Source organism: Cyanistes caeruleus, chromosome 9 (assembly GCF_971803275.1).
Source record: "Cyanistes caeruleus chromosome 9, bCyaCae1.hap1.1, whole genome shotgun sequence".
NCBI lineage: Eukaryota > Metazoa > Chordata > Aves > Passeriformes > Paridae > Cyanistes > Cyanistes caeruleus.
Window position 1 is genome coordinate 25,925,780 of NC_141709.1, and position 19,847 is coordinate 25,945,626.

At 55.8% G+C, this 19,847-nt stretch overlaps 1 protein-coding gene across 1 annotated transcript in view; it reads right to left on the bottom strand.

The window, feature by feature from the left end:
- The window catches only part of PIK3R3 (phosphoinositide-3-kinase regulatory subunit 3), a 78,033-nt gene that overhangs the window by 46,320 nt on the left and 11,866 nt on the right, over positions 1 to 19,847 (bottom strand). The window contains exons 5-7 of the mRNA XM_086901528.1: positions 17,483 to 17,614; positions 14,466 to 14,667; positions 14,030 to 14,115 (exon numbers count right to left, since the gene is read on the bottom strand). Coding sequence (XP_086757654.1) covers positions 14,030 to 14,115; positions 14,466 to 14,667; positions 17,483 to 17,614 — 420 coding nt within the window. The remainder of the gene's footprint in view (positions 1 to 14,029; positions 14,116 to 14,465; positions 14,668 to 17,482; positions 17,615 to 19,847) is intronic.

Consider the following 19,847-nt stretch of genomic DNA (forward strand, 5'->3'; position numbering starts at 1 on the left):
TCCAGAGCCCTCTTTGTCCCCACAAGCCAGAAGTTCCTCTAATCCCATGCCCTGGGGAGCCATCTGGATGGGATGGAGCAGGAGCTGTGACGGGATAGGGACTGGGAAGCTAGGAGCTCTGCTCACTGTGGAGTATATAGTAACTCAAAACAGAAATGAAAAATGACCACAAGTACGTAAAAATAGTTTACATTTACTTGGTTCTCTTTGAAAACTTCTGGAGCTGGTGGCCCTAAGGGGGCACAAGAAGGTGGCAGGAGCCACTGGCCATGTGGCAGGAGCATCTGTATCCCTACTGTCCCCTGCAGGTGACAGGACTCCCCAGGCGGTACTAGCCAGGAGCCTGTGTGCCAGCCCCAGGAGTTTGTGGGTGCCCTGGAGAGAGTCCCTGGCTCCCACAAATGGAGGGTGCACAGATGACCTGTCCCTGGGATTATGGATGAAGTGGGGGGCTTTCACGGGAAGTATGAGCAGGCAGGGATCAGGGTCTTACCGGGATTAAGGTATTTTCCATGCATTTAAACTAGTTGTCACGAACCCAGAGCAGACCCAGAGCACAGCACCTGGGGGACAGGGAAGAAGACAGGGAGAAGCTCATGCTCATCCCAGAACCCACCCCAGGGCTTGCAGGGAGCAGGGGGAAGTTGGTCACAGAGGCTTGGAAGCCCCCAAAGCCCCAGAGATGATCTCTGGTCCTCAGTTCGCAGAGGTGAACAGCTGCTGCACAACCCCAGTGGGGTGCCTGCTGGTGGAGGAGAGCTTGGGAGGCTTGGGGGGGGGCAGCAGCAAGTCCCAGGAAGACAGCAGAGCCCTGTGCTCTCTCTGGGGCCAGGACAGAGGGGTCCATTGTGGGAGACGTGAGAGCTGGGTGGCTCCAGGAGCTTGGTAACCTTAATCCTCCCTTGGATTAATGCTTAGGGGAGCTGGGGACAGTGTTTAAACCTGCCAGAGTGAGCCCTCGTGTTGAGCGCAGCCCTGTACTGGGGTCGGAGGGGGACAGAGGGCACGGGTTTAGGACAAGAAGTGGTGCAGGCAGTCCTGTGGCCTAGTCTGACATGCAGCCTCAGATTTTGTGGGCAAGTTCCTGGGCCCTGCCCTTCCTGGGAGCAAAGGCATGGGCAGTGTGAGGACTAGCTCTGTGACAGGGTCACTTGTGGCTATGCTGCCTGTCTCTGAGAGGCTGCTGCTGCTCTGGCTCTGCAGGGCCACTGCAGGCTGAACCCCTTGAGCCTGCCCAAGGTGGAAACCATCTGCCCTTGGAAGGATACTCTTCTGGGGGAATATCTGCCTGTAATGAAGCCTCTGGGATGAAATCACTCACTCAGGATAAATTGGCTTCCCTGTGGCTGAGCTTTCAGCCTGGCTTAGAGGAGCAGTGTGAGGATGCTCAGGGATGCTCAGACAGTCCATGTTCCTACTCACACAGATCCCAGACTGAGCCCAGACACCAGCAGAAGACCCTCTAGCTTGTGGCATTAGGAGCCACCCCACTGGCCATGCTGGGGGGCTTGCAAGGCTGTGGAAAGGCAGAGCAGCTTCAGCTCTTCCCCTGAAGCACCTGGTCCAGGCCTACCAGGACCCCACACCAGGTCCCTGTTCCCGGCCCCAGCTGAGCAGGAAATGCCACATGGATTCCCTTAGAAGAGGTTCCCACCCCTGGCAGTGTGGGTACAGCTCTCTCTTCAGCATCCCCTGGTCCCAGCTCTTTACCAGGCACCTGTGTTCAGCATGAAGGTGCCCCTGGACCCCAAGCACCAGTTACACCTCCTCCACCAGTCCAAAGGCTTGACCCCTCATGGGAATCCCCTGTCCTGTGCCTAACCCAGACTGTGGCTATGCTGCCCAAACCTGTCGCCAGTCCCAAGGAGCTGCCGCAGGATATTGTCACCCATCCAGATGTGGCCAGTGTCACCTTGGGCGCCTCCCTGGTGGGATGGGAGTGGCCTTGCAGGGGCTGCAGGTGCTGTGCCTGTCCCCTGGGGCAGCGAGGCAGGATGGGATGTACTGTCCTAAGTGGCATCTTAACTAGATCTGATCCAGTCTTGCAAAGCCACAGCGCCTTCAATTCCCTTAGCACTCCAAATCTGCTACTGTGCATCTAAGCGGATTATTTTAAATACCCCATGATGGACTGCTCCTTTGTAATATAAACCAGCCTCATGTGTCCCATTCCCCTCCTATTTGCTGTAATTTAGCTGCAGCTGTGACAGCTAGAAGTCTCCCCAGTTCCCCTTCTCCCTAGGAAACATCCCTTGTACCAGTCCCTTCCCCAAATCCTCTTCCCTCTGTGCTGCTGGATCCTGGGGATGCTCCCGTCCACACAACCTTCAAGCTTTTGGGGTGAGTGATGGCTGTAGGATGTGGTGCCCCAGAGCTGCTTCATCTCTCCCCAGAGCTGAGCCCTGCACCAGCATCATCCCCACCTGCACCTCAGGGCCAGGTAATGCCTCAGCTGCTTTCACCCAGAGAAGGGCCATGCAGGAGCCCTTTTGGGGTGGGTTTTGCCAGTGTTCAGGTTTTTGCCCAAGTTGATTGGCTCTGTCACCTCAGTCCTGCCATGAAGTCAGCCAAGAGAGAATATCCTGCCTCCCATTCCCACTGGAGCGGGGGTTTGGGGAGCACAGGGGCTGTCCTGGTGCCCACCCAGCCCCACTCTCAGCAATGGCAAAGAAGCTGCTACTTTTCCAAGCGTTTCCCTTTGGGGCTTGTCTGATTAATGAGGGCTTGTTATTTCCAAACTGTTTGAAATCGTGTTTATTTTATCTGCCGCTGGATTCCTCTGACTCAGGGCTCATCGTTAACTGCCAAAGATGAGTGACAGATCCCGCTAATTACAGCTAATGATGGCCTTAAAGGATCTCTGCGCACACACGTGTGTTTGTGTGCACACATGCCAAGGGCCATTTATAATTTAAAGTGGGGAGAGTCGTTAGCATAAACCATGCCCGGATTAATTGCAGAGAGCAGCCTCTCCGGGGAGGATGCTCACCATGAGGTTGTGGTTTCAAGCACTGGATGCTGAGGACAGCACAGGCTGCCTGGGCAGTGGCAGCATGGTCCTGAGCTGAGTGTCAACCTCAAAGACACCAAATCAAATCCACCACACAGGAAGTGTTTGGCACAGAGCACTTTGGAGGGACCCGAGGACTCCAATATGTGGCATGGACATGTGGCTCAGAGCCATGCAGGGCCAACAGGAGCTGGTGTCCGGTCCCTGGAAAAACTCTATGGGGTGTATTCCAACTGTGAGGAGGATCATGTCCAAGAGACCCAGTTCTGCCCCAGTTTTTGTAAGAACAGGCAATTGGAGGAATGGGATACATTTTTTATGGCTTTACTGAGGATAAACCTGCAGGAGCACCAACTCCTTACCAGACACTAGAAACCTCAGCTAGGGTTTCTAGCCTGGGGTTAGCAGTGCCCACTGCCTTGGAAGTGCTCTCCTGTCTTCAGTCACTGAGTAATCCAGCCCTGATGTGATGACGTTGCTTTTGTTTTTCCTCAGGAAGAAAAGAGGGAAGATGGAGACAATGAGGTTTTCTCCATCCCTGGGCTGGAGAATGTGGAGTGAGAAGCAGCAGCTGCAGGATCTCATGGCCACCACCCTGGCAAGGGGACTGGCAGAGTGGGCACGTGCCATGGGCAGGCTGACTGTGGGCTTCTACAACCTTCCACAGTGAGATTTGTTCCAGGCCCTTCCCTAAACCAGCTCTCCACTTGCCTGGGCTGACTTTCACCCACCCCTGTGAAGAGGGCCCATAGAGACAGACCTGTGTGTCCCCTGACTCCATCTCTTCATCCTTACTCTCCTTGGGGGTCCTAGTGATGTCCTTGCCCCTCTCCCTTTTCTGCCATCTCATGGAAGAGGTATCCAGAAGGAAACCAAAAGCTGTTCCAGATGGCAGAAAGGCTCAACAGGGCAGAACAACTGTTCCTCAGTCCTTATCTTTCTGCAAACCAAATCCACCTTTCTTGGAAAAAAGTAATTCAAGCTACTCAGTCTTCGTTGGAGCTGGTGAGCAGCAAGAGCAAAGTGCTAGCGTTGGCTCCCTGGGGAGGGGAAGTGCCATCCTGCAAAGTGCTTCTATATTGGTCTCTGCCATGAGCAGGTCCAAATTGGAAGTGATGGCAGCAGCAAGTGCCAGGATGCTGAGATGGACTCTGGGGCCTGCACAAAGTGATTTCAGGGGCTGACTGTGCTTGGCCTGGAGCATGCCTGCCAGCACAGGACACTGCAATTCTAATCCCACTAAAAGCTAGGTGGAAATGACTTGGACAAAGACTTTTGTCTTGCTGAAAAAACCAGATTCCTGTCAAGACTGATGGCTTGTGAATTTGTCTAGGATCCTTTGAATTGTTCTGGTCCCTAAAACACTCAGGTTTCTCTTTCTGAAACACTCCCAGTGTTCAATTTAAGGCTCTTGCAGAAGCAGCTGTCAGAAGCTGCAGAGCAGAACTTCCTTCAGCCACTCAGTGGTTGTGACTGTTCCTGAAACTGCCCAGGGAGGCTGTTTGGTCAGGGCCAGCTCTTGATTGTGGTCTCTGCATTACCAAACTTCTGTCACTGACCTCCAATCCCTGTTCACACAGGGGTCCTGGGGGCTTGTGCTCTCCTGACCCCATTCTCCCCCCTGGCATGCTTTCCTTTGCTGTGGTTCCCCACTGGTATTTTACAAAGCCTACTCCAGGCCACCCCCCTTATAGTTTTAAACCCCACCATAGCAGGGTCAGGAGATAACAGGAAAGATGCTCTGGAGGAGCCACAGGCTGGGAACACGGGAAGGGACTGTTGTGGGAGCAAGAGTAGTGCCAGCCATGCTGGGCACCCACTTCACCATGCTCAGCACCATTTTGTCACAGACACAGAACTCTTGTGGCATTGGTGGCCTTGGGGACATCAGTCTGAAGAGCCCATGTCTGTGGTACCTGGAGCTATACAGCCCATGGGAAATGGGCAGCTTTGAGGTCCCAGGGCAACTTTGAAGTGTGCAGAGCTGAGCAGTCGCTCCCAAGCCCAGGTGATGTTTCCCCCTCTGCACTGTGGCTAGGGAGAATCAGAGCCATGTGAGGCGTGGGGCACATGGCAGGGCAGGCCACCACGAGGCACCGTGCTACAAGCTGCTTGCACAGCAGCATGCTGAACCCTGCCCAAATAGCCCCTGTGATCACCATCACCCAGTGAGACAGCCCAATTGCAAATAAAACAGGGAAGCAGCTGAAAAAATGAAGTGTTGCCATGGCACTGTGCACGCCAGGTCGGAAATTTGGGATGGTGCCGAAGCACGGCCTCGGATGCTCCTCCTGTCCCAGGGTATGAAGAGCCAACACAGAATGGAGAAAGAAGTGCCAGAAGCCAGAGGGAAGACACTCTCCTGATGGTACCAGGGATGGGCAGTCAGGGCTTGTGGGTCCTCCAGGTACTTGGGAAGGGCCAGGGATGTGGCAGCCACATCTGTGTGGTGTAAGGTGAAATGATCTAGCCCTTGCTCCCTCTCTCCTGAGCATGACATGGTGCCAGGCTGCTCAGTGAGGTGCCAGCCTCTGAGGGTACCCCAGCCTCTTCACCACCTGCAACCCTCCCCAAGTGCCAGAAGTATCCAAAAGATGGAGAAATCTACTTAACCAAAGAGTGGCCATAAGTTCCCAGGGACAGTTCCATGGGGCAGTAACTTTTTTGAGTTGAAAGATGAATAGAGATGAACAGGGCAGACACAGCTTTTCTGGGAGGCCTGGAAGGGAGAACTGGAAGGTGAAGAGGCCTCAAAATCAGGATCAGAGGCAATGCCAGTGCCTGCCTTTGCCCTGTGTCTCTGGTTATCTCCAGCATCATCTGGCCTGGGGCAGGACAGGTCATGGCCCAGCTCCCCTGGCCCTGCGGGCAGGGGCAGGGTGTGGGTGGAGGCAGCGGTCCCTGCCCTATCTGCCAGCCTCTGGGATTAGCTGTTCACATCGAGAGCAGCTCTAGCAGTGCCTGGGTAAGAACAGATAGACACAGATAAGGCAACCTGAATCCTGGGGAAGGCGAGCCAGCTTCATTAATCCCTGTGCATCCAGGCGCTGACGAAGATGCTATCATCCCCCTTCTCTCCCCAGCAGCTTATGTGTGGCTGTCAGTCCTGCCTCACGAAAGGACAAAACCCGGCGCTTGCATGGGTGGCCCCTCTCTCCCAGAGCTGCTAAGTGGCTCCCATGGGGTTGCTGCTGGTACAGGGGGACAGCCAGTGCAGGGATGCACAACCCACACAGGGATGGGGCTGGTACAGGCATCCACAGCCAGTGTGGGACCCCACAGCCTGTACAGAGAGCTGTGGATGGGACAGGGATGTGCAGCCGGGATGGAGACTGCCAACTGTATGAGGAACACAGCCAGGATGGGGACACGAGCAGGGGGACTCTGTAGAGCCTTGGGACATAGTGATCCTGCAGGACAAAGGATGACCTGCAGTATCACCCACCTCTGTGATGGCTTGGGGTCATCTCCACTTCCCTGCCTAGGCTCCGGCTCTCCAGCTGCAGCGAGCAGGAGGGTTCAGCACTGTGCAGGCACACGGAGGGAGGAGAGCCCTGCCAAGTCCCTGCTGTGTCCCCATCGTTGTCATGCCGCAGGCTGCTCGGGGTCGGCTGCAGCACGGCACTCCCCATCCCGTTAGCGCTGGCATGAAAGTACCGCCACTGCGGCAGCTGGGCCTGGCCGTGATCTCCACTTCCAGGTAAACAGATGAAACAAGCGGCTCAACTTCCCTCCCCCGCCCCCCGGCATTCCCGGCAACACAGACCTGCCATTCAGCCCCGCCGCCCCGCACAGATCTCCAGTGTTTGGGAGAGGGCTCCTGCCCCCGGCGGAGCTCCGGGGGGGACACGCTGCGGCCGGGCAGTTGACACCTGGCCAGGCTGGAGTGGGGCCAGTGGGCACAGAAAGAGATGCTGTGTTTTGACAAGATCCTGACGTTCAGGGGCAGGGGCAGAAAGGACCCCTTGTGTGCATGGGACCCAGGGATGCCCCCATGGCCTGGCTGCAAACAGGGTCCCACCAGGCTGTGGCAGTGGGCACCACTGGCTCCTTGGAGTGGGAGCCCAAAGGGGGGTGAGGGAGGCAGAGGGAAGGATGCCCTGCTAACATCCAAAAGATTTGCAAAAAGTCACAAAAGCAGCGGGGACAATTGACTAGGGGCACATGCAAGTGGTGGCAGAGGCAGGAGCAGGAGGCAGCTTTCCCTGTGCATCCCCTTGCCATTTCCAAGGATGAGAGAAGAGTGCCAGCTCCTGCCCCTTGGGGTCTTCTCCTCCAACCTCCTAACCCTCTCCCCAGATTTTCCTTGGCTGGGGATCCATCCTGCAACACATCCTGGGATGCTCTGGCCACAGACGGGGCTCAGAGGGATGCCCATTCCTCCAGGGAGCCTGACACAGAGCTGAGCACATCCCTGCCTCACCCACGACAGTCACTGTGGGGCTAGGCTGAAATGGAGAGGGAAAAGCAGGAGGCAGAGCCTTGATGCTCCAGCATCCCAGCTGTTCCTTCTGCTGCCTCCATCATCCAAAAACAGCCATCAGTGCTGTTGCTGGGGACATTGTCCCCTCCTCCATGCCTGGCACCTTCCTTCCTTGCTGTCCCTGAGAAGGTGGTTTTCCTCCCCAAGGAGTGCAGGGAAAGCATTTTCCACCACGGCAGATGAAAATGGATTCCAATCCAATTTTACCCTAGTACCACTTCAGTGATTTTGATGGAGCTGCTCTGGATGGGTGCCGGTTGGAGCCAGAGGACAGCTGTCGTGGCTCCATAGACCAGGGGTTTCTTATCTGTGTCACCTTTGATTACTGTAATTGAAATCCTGCTCTGATCTGAGCCATGCCCGAACGTTTCTGCTGCCTGTGCGGCTCTCGGCTCGAACAGCAAAATGACGTTAATAGATTTTAAAGCCAGGCAAGGCCTGTAAGAGCATTTCTGCCTGACCTCCCGGATAGCAGCCGACAGCCACCGCTTACCCCAGTCCCGCGCTCCGCTGCTGGCACAGCCCTGTCATCCCCCTGTGACTCATTTTCCCTCCTGGAAGCACAAATCCTGCCTTTCCCCAGAGTTGCTCATATGTCTGTGTTGAGTAGCCTGCCTCCTCCCACCCCTTTGGAGCAGAGATGGCGTCCTCGAGAGAGAGGCAGGGTCCAGGAGTGCTGGTGGGATCACAGTGGGATCAGCTTCCCTACTCCAGCATGAAATTCCCCATGGGAAGCATTGCCCTTTTCCGGCACCTGGCTGAAAGGGCAGCGGGGGGACCCACTGCCAGGCAGAAAGCAGGGGATGGAAATGCCACTGCACAGTAGAAGATGCTCCTGGCTTTGGTGCCAAGCTGGACAATTGGCTGTGGCTGGCGGTGTGGCTGGCACTTTGTCACCCTTGCCATCTTTTGTGAGGATTCCCATGGTGTTTAGCCAGAGCCACTGCAGCAGAAAGGGTGACGCCAGCCCAGACAGCGTCAGAGGGCAGGAGCCGGGAGGACACGCGCACTGGCACACACATTCCCGCAGTCTGGCTTGGCCAGCCGCCGGCACAGGGAGTGAGCCAGCCCTGACCACTGTGGGACAGAAAAGCTGGTGGCTCCCTCTGGGTTGGCAAGGTTTTGCTCAGCCAGTCTGGCCTCTGGGAGCTGCCCTGTGGAACAAGCAGAGGTGTCCCAGGTTCAAAGCTCCATCCCGAGAGGGTGCCAAGCTGGCAGCTTTCTTTCATGACCATATAGCCGAGAGCTGGGCCAGCGTGTGCTGACACAGCAACCTGGGCTGGCACCAGTGACGGTCTGACCGAGCTATCCCAAAGCTTCAGATGCTGGCCAAAGGGAAAGCAGGCTGGCCAGGCAGCAGGGCTCTCCAGCACCCCACCACCAGCACACAATCTCCTCCTGAATCCTGGCTGGCCGAGCAGCAGCATTTCCTCTCATGCTGGCGGGTCATGGGCCGGCAGAACATACAATGCTTGGGGTTATCCAGGCCTTATCAGCTCTGGCCATGCAGTGCAGGCAGGAAAAGGGTTTCAATCCCAGCCGAGCTCTGTTTCCGTAAGGAACCATTCCCTCTGTCACGGGGGAGGGCTGGGCTGTGCTGTGCTTTTGATGTGGGGACCAGTGAAGCTGGGCTGTGGGGAGAGCAGGACTACAGGGCTCTCATGCTGTACCCCAAAAACATTGCTAGGCTCTCTCCTTTGTGCTAGGAAAGCTGCCTGTCTCCAAGCAATGCAGCTGTTCCTGCCCAGAGCTGCTGAGTCCCAGGAAAGGGGCTGCCATTAGGGCATGCAGTAGAGGTCTGGGCTGGCTGAGACATCCTTTGCTGGGGGTCACAGCTCCCCATCCCAGGGAGGCATTCCAGAGCTCTGGCACGCCAGGAAAGTGCCTGCTCAGAGCTATACAGGCACCCTGAGAAATTCCACAGCAAAGGTCACCAGTGCCAGCCACAGGGGGGAAACTGAGGCATGAGGAGATAACATCCTTCCCAGGGCTGCCCCAGCCTTTTAAAGCTGATTGGAGGAAGAGGACTTTGGCACAGAATCGCTCCTAGTTCCTTAGTCCAAACCTGCAGGATCAGGGAATGCCTGGCCCCTGCTCCTCCAAGCCCTGCAGCAGCACACACGGGGTGGAAAGGGGAGCTGGGGGAGGCACTGGCAAAGGCTGAGCTTGCTGCGATCCCCTCCCGTTCCATGATTAATTGAACACAGGCTAAAATTAGCTGCGGATGCAGCACCCCTGGGGTCTCCCAGCAGCATCCCACTGCCCGCCGGCTGCCTGCAAGTGGGTCAGGCAGCAGCTCTCTCCCAGCTGGGCACCCTGGGTGCTTGGGGGACCCCCATGCTCTGCTGAAGGTGGGAGCATCACTCCTGGCTCTGTGGCACAGCTCTGCACCTCTCACCTCCCTGCTGCCGCCCTTCTCGGAGGCTTTTCCCTCTCTGGATTCACCGGGCAGGGCTGTGGTATGAGGAGCAGCTGGGAAGGCACAAGGCTGCCTTTTGGGATGGCAGGAGTGTGGATCCCCGTCATGTTCTTCCCCATGCCTTCAGGGATCTGTTATTTTTAGCCACTCTCCCTACCTCATGTTGCTAGCTCAGCTCTGGCTCTTTTCCCTCCCCTTCCTCAGCGTTAATTTGTTTTCTCTGTATTATTTGCAGATTTGGGGAGGCAGAACGAGGTGTTTTGGCACAGGGGACCACTCAGCCATGGCTTCTTCACGCTGCTTTCCACCCAGGGTTTTGGTTGGGTTTTCTCCTGGCTATTTTAAACCCACTCCAGCAGCTCTGAGGGGATGAAACACCAAGGTGTAATGCAAATTTGAGGTTCCCTGTGGCCAGCGTGCCAGGATGTTCACATTCTCCCACCTGGGAGGCTGTGCAGAGATGTTCCTGTGGAGGCAGGGCAGTGCCTGGGCACAGCTCCCAGCTGCACCCTCTGTGCTGGATTAAATGCAATGCCCCCTGCTCCCTCCTGAGCCCCTGCACATCCGAGTCTGCAACCTCCCCCGTGCCACACAAGCTGGGGAGAGCGGGAGGCTGGGCTTTTCCCTTGGATCCAGAAGAAAGCAAACAGGGAAAAAGTTAATTAAAAACTTCAAAGCCAGATCCTTCTAATTTGTCTTAACACAGCAGTCCTGCTCAGTGTCGATGCTGTCCCAGAGGTGCCTGCATGGGGCTTGGGCTGGGAAGTGCCCAGAGTGTCACATCACGTCCCATGTTCATGGGATTGTCACCCACCACTGCCACCACTGCAGCCCTGCTGAGCACTGGGGATGGGGTGCCACAGAGCTCAGCTTGGGGCTGGGCACCAACCTTCCCAGGGACTGGCTTTAAAGCCACTGGAAAGGTGATGCCATGGGGAGGCCGTGCCTCAGTTTCTCCATGGCCCAGGGCTGCTAAATCTTCTTGTTGGGAAGGTGTTTTCAAGGCATGTGGGGTGGTGCTGATCCCCATCTCCTGCCATGAAACCACTGCCCCACGTGAAGCAGGGAGGGCTGGGGCTCCTGGGGGGAAGCAGGAGGTGTCTGCCTCAGCAGAGCCCAGCAAAACAGTGGCCCTCGTCCTAGGGTGAGCAGGAAACCCTGGCACCACCGGTCCTGTCCCCTCCAGCCACTGCTCTGAAGGAGGAAGTGGACATCTTCCTTGCCCAGTTCTCACTCCTTTCTCCAAAAGGAGCCAAAAATCCCTTCGTTTTTTTCAGAAAGCTACGTCACAGGGCAGCGATGCTCCTGCCCAAGCGCTCTGCCGCCTTACTCTGCCTCCTGCCCCCACTTTTGGGTTTTTTTGGTGATGGGTTGAGGGTTTTTTCCAGAACTTTTGGCTGCATGGTGAGTAAAGGCATCCTGCTGTCTGAGGGCTAACGGCTTGTTGGAGAGATAATAAAGCAAAAGGGAGTAAATTAAAGTGACTATAAATAGCACCAGGAGAGGAAAAGGAGATGAAGTCATCTTCCTTCAGCTGAGCTGGTATTTGCATCACTCCTTCCCTTTGCCTTCCCCTGCCCCCTCACCCTGCTCGGGAAATAGTCGTTCCCAGACACAGGGATCCTGCTGTGAGCTCTGTATGCCACTCTGGGGCCCATGGAGCTGAGAAATGTCCCCCTGGGGTGTCTGCTCAGTGCTGGGGACTTGCTGGAGATCACAGTGAGGTGGCCTGAATGCAGTCACTTGGCCCCAGGCTCGATGTCAGCTTCCCCACGGATCTGTGGCATTGCCCTATGCAAACCAGAGCATGGCTCTATGCAAACCAGTGCCTCCAGCATGACACCAGCTCTGCATCCTAGGAATAGCTTTCAGGAGCCATCACAAACCCATTTTCTCCTCTGCAGCTCATAAAATGGGCAGCTAAAGAGACCCCCCCAGGAGTGCCCAGAGGAAGGGACACTGCAAACCCAACAACAGCAAGTTCACCCAGAGAAGCCCCTCCAGGAACCGAATACCATAATTTACATTTTTATTCTTTAAGATTTTAACATCCAAGACTCAAAAACTCCCCCGTCGGTACCAGGACACATGGGAGAGGAAGGATCCTGGCCCTGCAGGAGCCTCCCTGGAATTAGCAGACAGCTTCAGATCTCTGCTCAGACCTCTCCCTGCTGGGGAGGCTGCTGTCCCTGCAGCCCCAAGCAGCTCCAAGCCCCCCAGCTGCCCCCTCACATGAGGTATATTTACATCTGAGTCAGAATGAGGTCACACCATGGTTTCCTTATGTCAGCTACCGACTCCTATTCCTGTGCTATGCGCACACAGCCGCCGTGTTATTGCCGGGTATTTATAGCTATTTTACATGTATAATTATAAAACCACAACTCCACACACGCACAAAAATAATCCCGGTGCCGGGATGCAGGGGAGTGGGGCCAGGGTGATGGGAGCAGGACCAGGGCATGGAGCGCACCGCTAATAATAATTCTTTGCACTTTATATATAGCCCCTTTCATCTGCAGCTCTCAAAATCGCTTTGCAGGCATTTAATTAAGCTTCCCAACATCCTAATGTGATGACAGCCAAGTAATAATATCCTCACTTTTAGGTACAAAGAGAGGGGAGGTGGCAGGACTTGCCTGAAGTCACACAGCAAGTCCAGGTGTCCTGCCCCACACTTGTGGGATGACCACGGGGGAGATTTTGACTCAGAAAGGGGATGAGAACTTCAAGATCCTGCCCAGCCCCTCTCCTCAGTTTAGGGTGGTGACAACCGATGACACTACAAAGTCTGGGGACGGCAGCAGTGACCCCAGGGACTGCTGGGCTGCAGCTGCCCATCAGCTGGATCAGCAGGTGGAAGAGACAGATGCATCCTGACAAACTCATGGGTGAGAGCTTGGGGGAGAGCAATAAATGAGATGACAGGTCTGAAAGGGCTGATTTATGAGGAATATTAAGAGTCGTAATCCTGCCTGGCCTAGCCATCCCCCAGGGAGGCAGGGTGGTGACAAGGACCCAGAGACATCACAAACCAACAGGATTCACTGGGGCCAGCGCCAATATATCTCCAAGCAGGAGGGCTGGAAGCAATTGTGTCTCTCAGGCATCTGGGCAGCTTGGTGTGGGGGAATAGATGGGTCTCACTGAAAGCCTGGAGATGGGATCCCACAAGGATGGGTCTCTGTGGTCCTCAGGGTCTGAGGTTTATGCTCTCCTGAGCACCCTCTCTTCCTCCCATCCCTGCTTGGATGGACCCCCCTCCTTGGACCCCCAACCGTCCAGGTTGCCCCCCATCCTTGGAGCACTGCAGAGGGCACAGGAAGCATGGGCTTCAGTTTTGGACACTGATGGGATCACAAGCTGCCACCCAGCAAGAGGGACATGGCAAGAGAAGGTGGCCAGCAGAGCAAAAGAGCAAGGAGGTGCTGGAGACAAACACTGCTGTTGGCAATGAAAGGGGCAGGACTGCAGCCCTGGGGTGAGGTTCATTAACATCTGCAGAAAAAACCATTCTCCTGGCTGCTATCTATGCATGGAGAGGTGGAGGGCAAGTGCCTGTCCTCATCCCCACCCTGGGGATGCCCTGTGGGGGAAGCAGCAGTGATGCAGCGTGATTCTGCACACAGGTGGACTAAATGCAAGTCAAAAATCATAAACTCTGATTGGATCCTGTAGCAAGTACCATTCTGCCATTTTATGGTCATGCTGCTATTTTTTTTCCCTCCAAGATTATATCCAGATCCCTGCTCTCCAAAAAAAGCTGCACATGAGCCCCCCAGCAAGACTCCCCCAAGTCATACCGAACTCCCAAGGTGGGGGAGCAGAACCTGTCTGCATCACAAACCCAGGGACCAGAGTGCAATGACAGAGACATGAAGCCAGAAAACAGCTGCAAACCTTCTGAGGGGCTGCAAGGAAATGCCCCCAAATCAGTGTCTCTGAGGAGAAAGGAGAGAGGGGAATGGGACAGGAAGCCAGCACAGCCTGGGCACTGCCACAGGGACATAAGCACCTTCTCATCACTGCACCAGCCACTGAAACTGCCCCATGACTTGCAGCTATCACTGCTCTGAATGTCACACCCGCTGTCCCCCTCCAGCCAGATGTCTCTTACCAGGAGCTGTTGGCAGCTCTGCCACCTCGCTGGCCATGATGAAGGACTCGAGGATCCTTGCACGGAGCTCAGGGCCTGCCTCGGTGCTGAGAGGAGAAGGAGGGGTGTGTGAGGACACCAGCAGTTCAACCTCCCTGGAGACCCCCAACTCCCTGGAACAGCAGCCAGCTACCCCAATGCATCTGCTATGGGACTGAGGCAATGCTGTGGATCCCAGTCTCGTGTGTGCATTGTGCCTGGTCACTTTGGGAACGGGTGTCATGTCTGAGCATCACAGCTGGAGTGGCAGCTTCCAGATCTGGCCTCGCCCTTGGGAGAACCCTGTGCCTGGGGCACTGGTGGGCTGCCATACAGCAAAACCAGCTTGGTTGGGACAGCATGTCCATGGGCACCCTCCTCTCACCCACCCTGTCCCATGCATGGCAGGGGACCTCACCTGGCTGCCACAGGGCGCAGAAGCAGCTCCCCGAAGAGCTCCCCGAGGATTCGGGGTGAGAGGCGGCTGCGGTGGCTGGCCTGGCAGAGGTGACAGAAGTGGCGGGCGAGCTGGCGCAGGAGCAGTGCCTGTGGCTGCGGCAGGGCTGGGGGGGCCAGCAGGGCTCTGGCTCGCTGGCCACACTCCTCCAGGCCTGGGGTTTCTGTAGCAGAGGGGACACAGGGGAAAAATGGTCAGTTTGGGAGGTCAGGGGCATCCCCATGCCTCTCATGGGAGTCCAGCACCTACCAGCACACTGTGGTCATTCTCTACTCCCCCCAAAGACCCAAAAAACCCCTGACCTCAACCTCTCCCACCACGATTTCTTTGCAGCCCATCCCTTCCCAGATAAGCCATGGGACTCGTGGATATCCCAGGGTCCACAGAGATGATTTCTTCAGGGTCTTGGCCACTTCTTTCTGGGGTTTGCCTGCCCCATTTACTCACACCACCCCAAATCAGGTTGTCAAGTGCCTTTAGCACATTCCCCCTGTCAGCATATCCAGGGAGGGAGTTCAGAGGGCTGAGCTGCTCACTTGGTAGGGGCTTCACCTCAAAATCCCTCACTGCTGCTGGAATGGAGAACAGTGAGAGCCTTGCCCTGGGGCACAGCAAAGCCATAGTAAAAGCAGAACAAAGCAGAGGTGGGAAAATGGGCACCAGCTTGAAGATCTGCTGAATTTAAGGGCTCAGCCCTCCCCTGCAGAAACAGCAAGCTGGGAGGGAAAAGGGTTTTTAGGGAGAAAAAAGAATGTGCATTTGGGCTGCAGGTGGGGCTGCAGTGAGGCTCCTGCAGCCCCTGCGTCATGGTCTCACATCCCATGAAACACAGCACAGGGAGGGCTGACGGGGCTGCAGCTGCTTCCAGTGATACTTGCATCGCCCATATGAATAAAATCTGGCACTTAATGGCATTGCACATCACAGAGGTGCTGCCAAAACCAATGTCACGGGTGCCCTGAGCAGCCCACAGCCCACGAGTTCCCACCATGTCCCCAGTGCCCTCTGGCAGCTTTGGCCGGGGCTCCCTGGTCTTGTGAGCTGTGAGCTCAGCACCCTGGGACTGCGATGCTGCCCCAGGCACAGGAAACAGCCACTCTCCAGCCATCCTCCATTCCTGCCTCGTCCCAGCCCTTTTATCTTCTGGGGACAGGGAAGTCCCCGGGGCTGGGCTGCTCTCAGCCAGCTTCAAAGCCCGGCTGGGCCGGGGGCTGACTCAGCTCCCCGTGGCTCTTTGCACCAGGACTTGGCCAATGCCCAGCCACCTCCCAGTATCCATCCTTGGGGCCAGGGTGCATCAGAGCCAGAGGGGCAGGGGTCTGGGATGCCCTCCAAAACAGGGCTGCAACCCAGCTGTGTTGGCAGTGGGGTGTTGGTGAGCACTTGTATCCCACAAGCTGCTGCTGAGGGATGTTTAGCTTTGCTCCAGGGCTCCCTGCCGCAATTCCTGCTTTTTTTGCACCTTTTTGCTCCTAGAGGATTCTGCAGGAGAAGGCTCACAGCCAAAGGGGGAATTTGGGGATGTTTTTCCCTTTTGAAGGTGGTCATCTTACTGCTTTCCCAGCTCTCAGCCTCAAGCAGGGCAGAGGAGCCTTGCAGGGCAGGCTGCCAAAACCCAGCACCGTCTCCTCAAAGACTTATATTTTAATTTTTTCTTTTAAGCCCCAGAGAAATCCTCTTCCCATTGGTTTCTCCACCGTTCTGCCCCCTCCTCCTCCTGCCCCTGTTGTGCCAGGAGCAGAGCCCGCTGCAGCACAGGCTGCAGGGAAAGGCGCTTTCCTTTGAAGTTGCTTAACGAGGCAACCCAGCTAATTGCTTCCTAATTGCGTTTTTATCCTTGGAAGGGAGGCAGCCTTTGATTTCTCCTCTGCCGGGTGAGGGGAAGGCAGCTTCTCTGTGCCACCAGCCCCAGGGGTATTTCTTCTGGCTCTGTGTCTCAGCGAAGGGCAGGGAGGATGGGGTGTGAGCTATCCCTCACCTTCTCCGTGCGTCCCTCCTGCCTTGCTGGAGGCCACAAAGAGCCCGTGGCCTTTTCCCAACAGCACATGGTAGGGAAAGGCCACGCTGTTCTGGCCACAGGTGATCTTTAAGTGCCTCTTAAGGCAGCCAAGAATATGATCTGCCCAAGCACTAATCTGGCTTAGGATGGGGAGGTGATGCTCAGGGATGGAGGGTACTGCAGCAACTGGCAGCGAGATGAGAGCTGCTGTGGAAGGGAAAGAAATCCTGGTTTCATAAGCAGTAAGATGTTCAGGTCCTGTTGAACACAGTGGGCAAGGGTTTCCTGTGTGCCTGGTGATGCCCACAGGCCCCCAGGCTGGGAGGGCTTGAGCAGGTCTATGAGGACTCACTTGAAATGGGTTTTGGTCCAGGCTCACTGTTGGGATGGACTGTGGGCTCTGCTGACCTGGGTATGAGCTCTGCTCTGTTTATTTGAAAGGAAATCAAGTAAAACCAAAACCCTGATGGTCTTATACATTTGTACAGAGCCTCAAGAGCTTGCAGGGATCTAAAGGCACTTCCTAATGGCACTAAGCTGAAAAAGCTGAGAATTTTTTGTGCCCATATAAAGCCAGAAGTTAATGAGATTACAGGAAAAATTCCCAGGCAGCAGAGCCAAAATATTATAATAACGCTTTCTTCTGGGGCCAGCATCACCCAGCCTTGGCAGCTGCCTGTCCTGGCAGGCAGCACCTCCTCCTCTGGGCACTGCAGAGGGAAAAGACCATGCTGTGGTGGGGGCAAAGCAGCCCCCTGGGTCTCCCTTCTTTCCCAGAGCATCTCCCAAATGCTGCCGTGCTGCTCCAGCACAGGTGGTGTTCCCAATGGCCCTTCTTAGAATCTGCCCTTAGTGAAGCATTGGGCAGGGGATGGGGCCAGAGCCACCCTGGAGGTGTTGGGAAGCCTTTCTATGGGCTTCCAAAGTTTCTCCAGCCCCACAGAGGTCCCAGGTGTGGGGGGAGCCCATGTGTGCTTACCCTGAGCCATGTGGACCAGGTCACTGTAGAGAGCTGGAGGGATGAGGGGTGTGGGGAGCTCCTGGAGGTACCACTTCAGGGCATCTGCCAGTGTCTGGGCCTCGTACAGGTCCATGTCCACAGCTGAGGCATCTGCAGGGAGACAGACAGAGGGAATCCTGAGCATGTGGTTCTTCCCCTCTGGCACAGAGCTTGGGGCTCTTCCATCCCTGTGGGCCTTCCTCCAGACATGGGGGCTGATCTCTTTGCCCATGCCCCCATCTCCCCAGTGGGGCAGTGCATGATTTCACTGCCACCACTCCCCTAGAAAATATTCCTGTCCCAATTTCCACTGACCCTGAGTTGCACGAGCCCAGGGGGAGCACGAGGCAGCATCTCTGCTTTGAGTAAACTGTACATCCAGTGCATGGCACAGGGAGCCTCACCTTTCCTCGGGATCCCACTGCAGGATAGAACCATGGGAAGAACTGAGCAACTGCCCCAGGAACCTTCCAGTTTTCAGGGCCAGGTGTCATGTGCCAAACCCAGCCCAGCAGGAACTGCTTGGAAAATGTATCTGTGGAATGGGGTTATGGTTCCCAGGCAATTCAAGTTGCTAAAGGCCCATGTGACCCCCAGTGACCCTGAAATGCTGTGAATGTGCCCCAATTGGCATCACCTCTCCCAGCCCTGAAAGGTGGCTGCCCTGGGGAGGTGGTGAAGGATGCTCCAGGAATGGGGGAAAGCACACAGGGGGTCTGAGGCCACACAGCCTGGGCTCAGGAGCTCTGGCTCAAGACAGAGGCAGTGCTAGGAGCAGAAATGTCCCACGGTCTGTCAGAAGACAGAGGGTGGGATATGTCTGTCTGAGCCCCATGGCCAGGCCAGCACAGGGACATTGCTTCACCAATGTCTTCACCAATTGCTTCTCCAGGGGGAAGAAGCCTTTCAGCATCCTTTGCTATTGCCTCATGTGTTTGTCTTGGAGGTCTCCCATCCTGGCTGGGCTGGGTGCTGGCTGTCTGGAGGGTGATGGTGCCTTTTGCAAAGATCTGAAGGTTTCAAAATCTGGCTTTGATTCAAATTGGACCCAAATGCAATGTTTTGAAATTCTCCTTGTTGGAGAATTTGGAGGGTGAGGGGTGCAGGAGGTTGGGAATAATAAAAAAGGTGAACATACTTGAGATGGTTTGAAATGGTTAATTTAAAAAAAGAAAATAAAATTTGTTATTTTCTTAAAGATGCTGGGTCAGGCCCCAAATGGCCTGGAGTGACAGAGAAGACTGTGGGCTTGCCCTGCTCTGAGCCCCCTTCCACTCCCCTCGCCCAGATGCAGCTTCAGTGAAATTGGTGCCATTTTTGGGAGATGCTCCGTCTCCCAGATCAGCATTTTCCAGCAGAAAATGTCGACAGTCTCCAACCACTCCAGCTATGCTTCCTTCTGGGGCAATAAACCCCAAAGAAGGGAGAAACTCTCTTTCCTAGGGCAAGGCTTAGAGGCACACATTCAGCAGGGCTGGGATGGGGAACAGCTGGGAAAAGCTGTTGTTGAGCACCTTGACCTTGATCTCCTCTCGTTGGAGTGTCCCTGCTGTGGACCAGGCAGCCTGGGAGCCAGTCTGCCTGCGTGGGAACACCAAGCTGCAGTGGGTCCCTTATGGCCAGTGCCTTCCATTTGGCTCCCAGACGGAGAGAAAACAGATTGGCCAATGCCCAAAGCAAAGCCTTTAACCCAGCTGTTGGAGACGCTACCTCATTGTCAGGAGCAAGGCTGAGAACTGTGTCCCAGGGCAGTGTGGGGACAGCTGGGACAGATGCCACCACGCTGGGGTAGGCAGCCATCCAGCGTGGCCAAAGTGACCCAGCACAAATGGGGTGCTGCCTTCCTGGCACACCAGAACTTCTGTCCCCACAAAGTCACAGCGTCGTCCCATGGACCGCTCTGCCCTTGGCATCCTGGAGGTGGGCAGGGCTGTGCCGGCTGCACCCTGGCCCCATTCTGGTCTGTGTTCATGCTCCCATCTCCCAGCCACACTTCTAGACCTTCTTGGCTGGCCAGAAGGGTTATTTTTGCCAGGCTTTGTGGGGGCATGACAGTCAGTTCCCCATTTTTGCTAGCACTTGCCCTGGAGATGTGAGCTGGCACATTGTCTCGAGCTGGGCAGGTGGAGGAGAGTGGGGTCAGGCATCCCACAAGATGCTCCAACACCTGTTTTTGGCTGAATACTCACTTTAGTGCATGGCTAAAACCCAGGGATGCTGCTGGGGCGTCCCAGGGCCTCATTGCATTGCAGAGAGCTTTCCCCATCAGTGGAATGCACCGAGCAAGCCCCAAAGCCCTTCCCATCCGCCACGAGGGTTTCTGCAGGGACCTGTCACTCGCCTT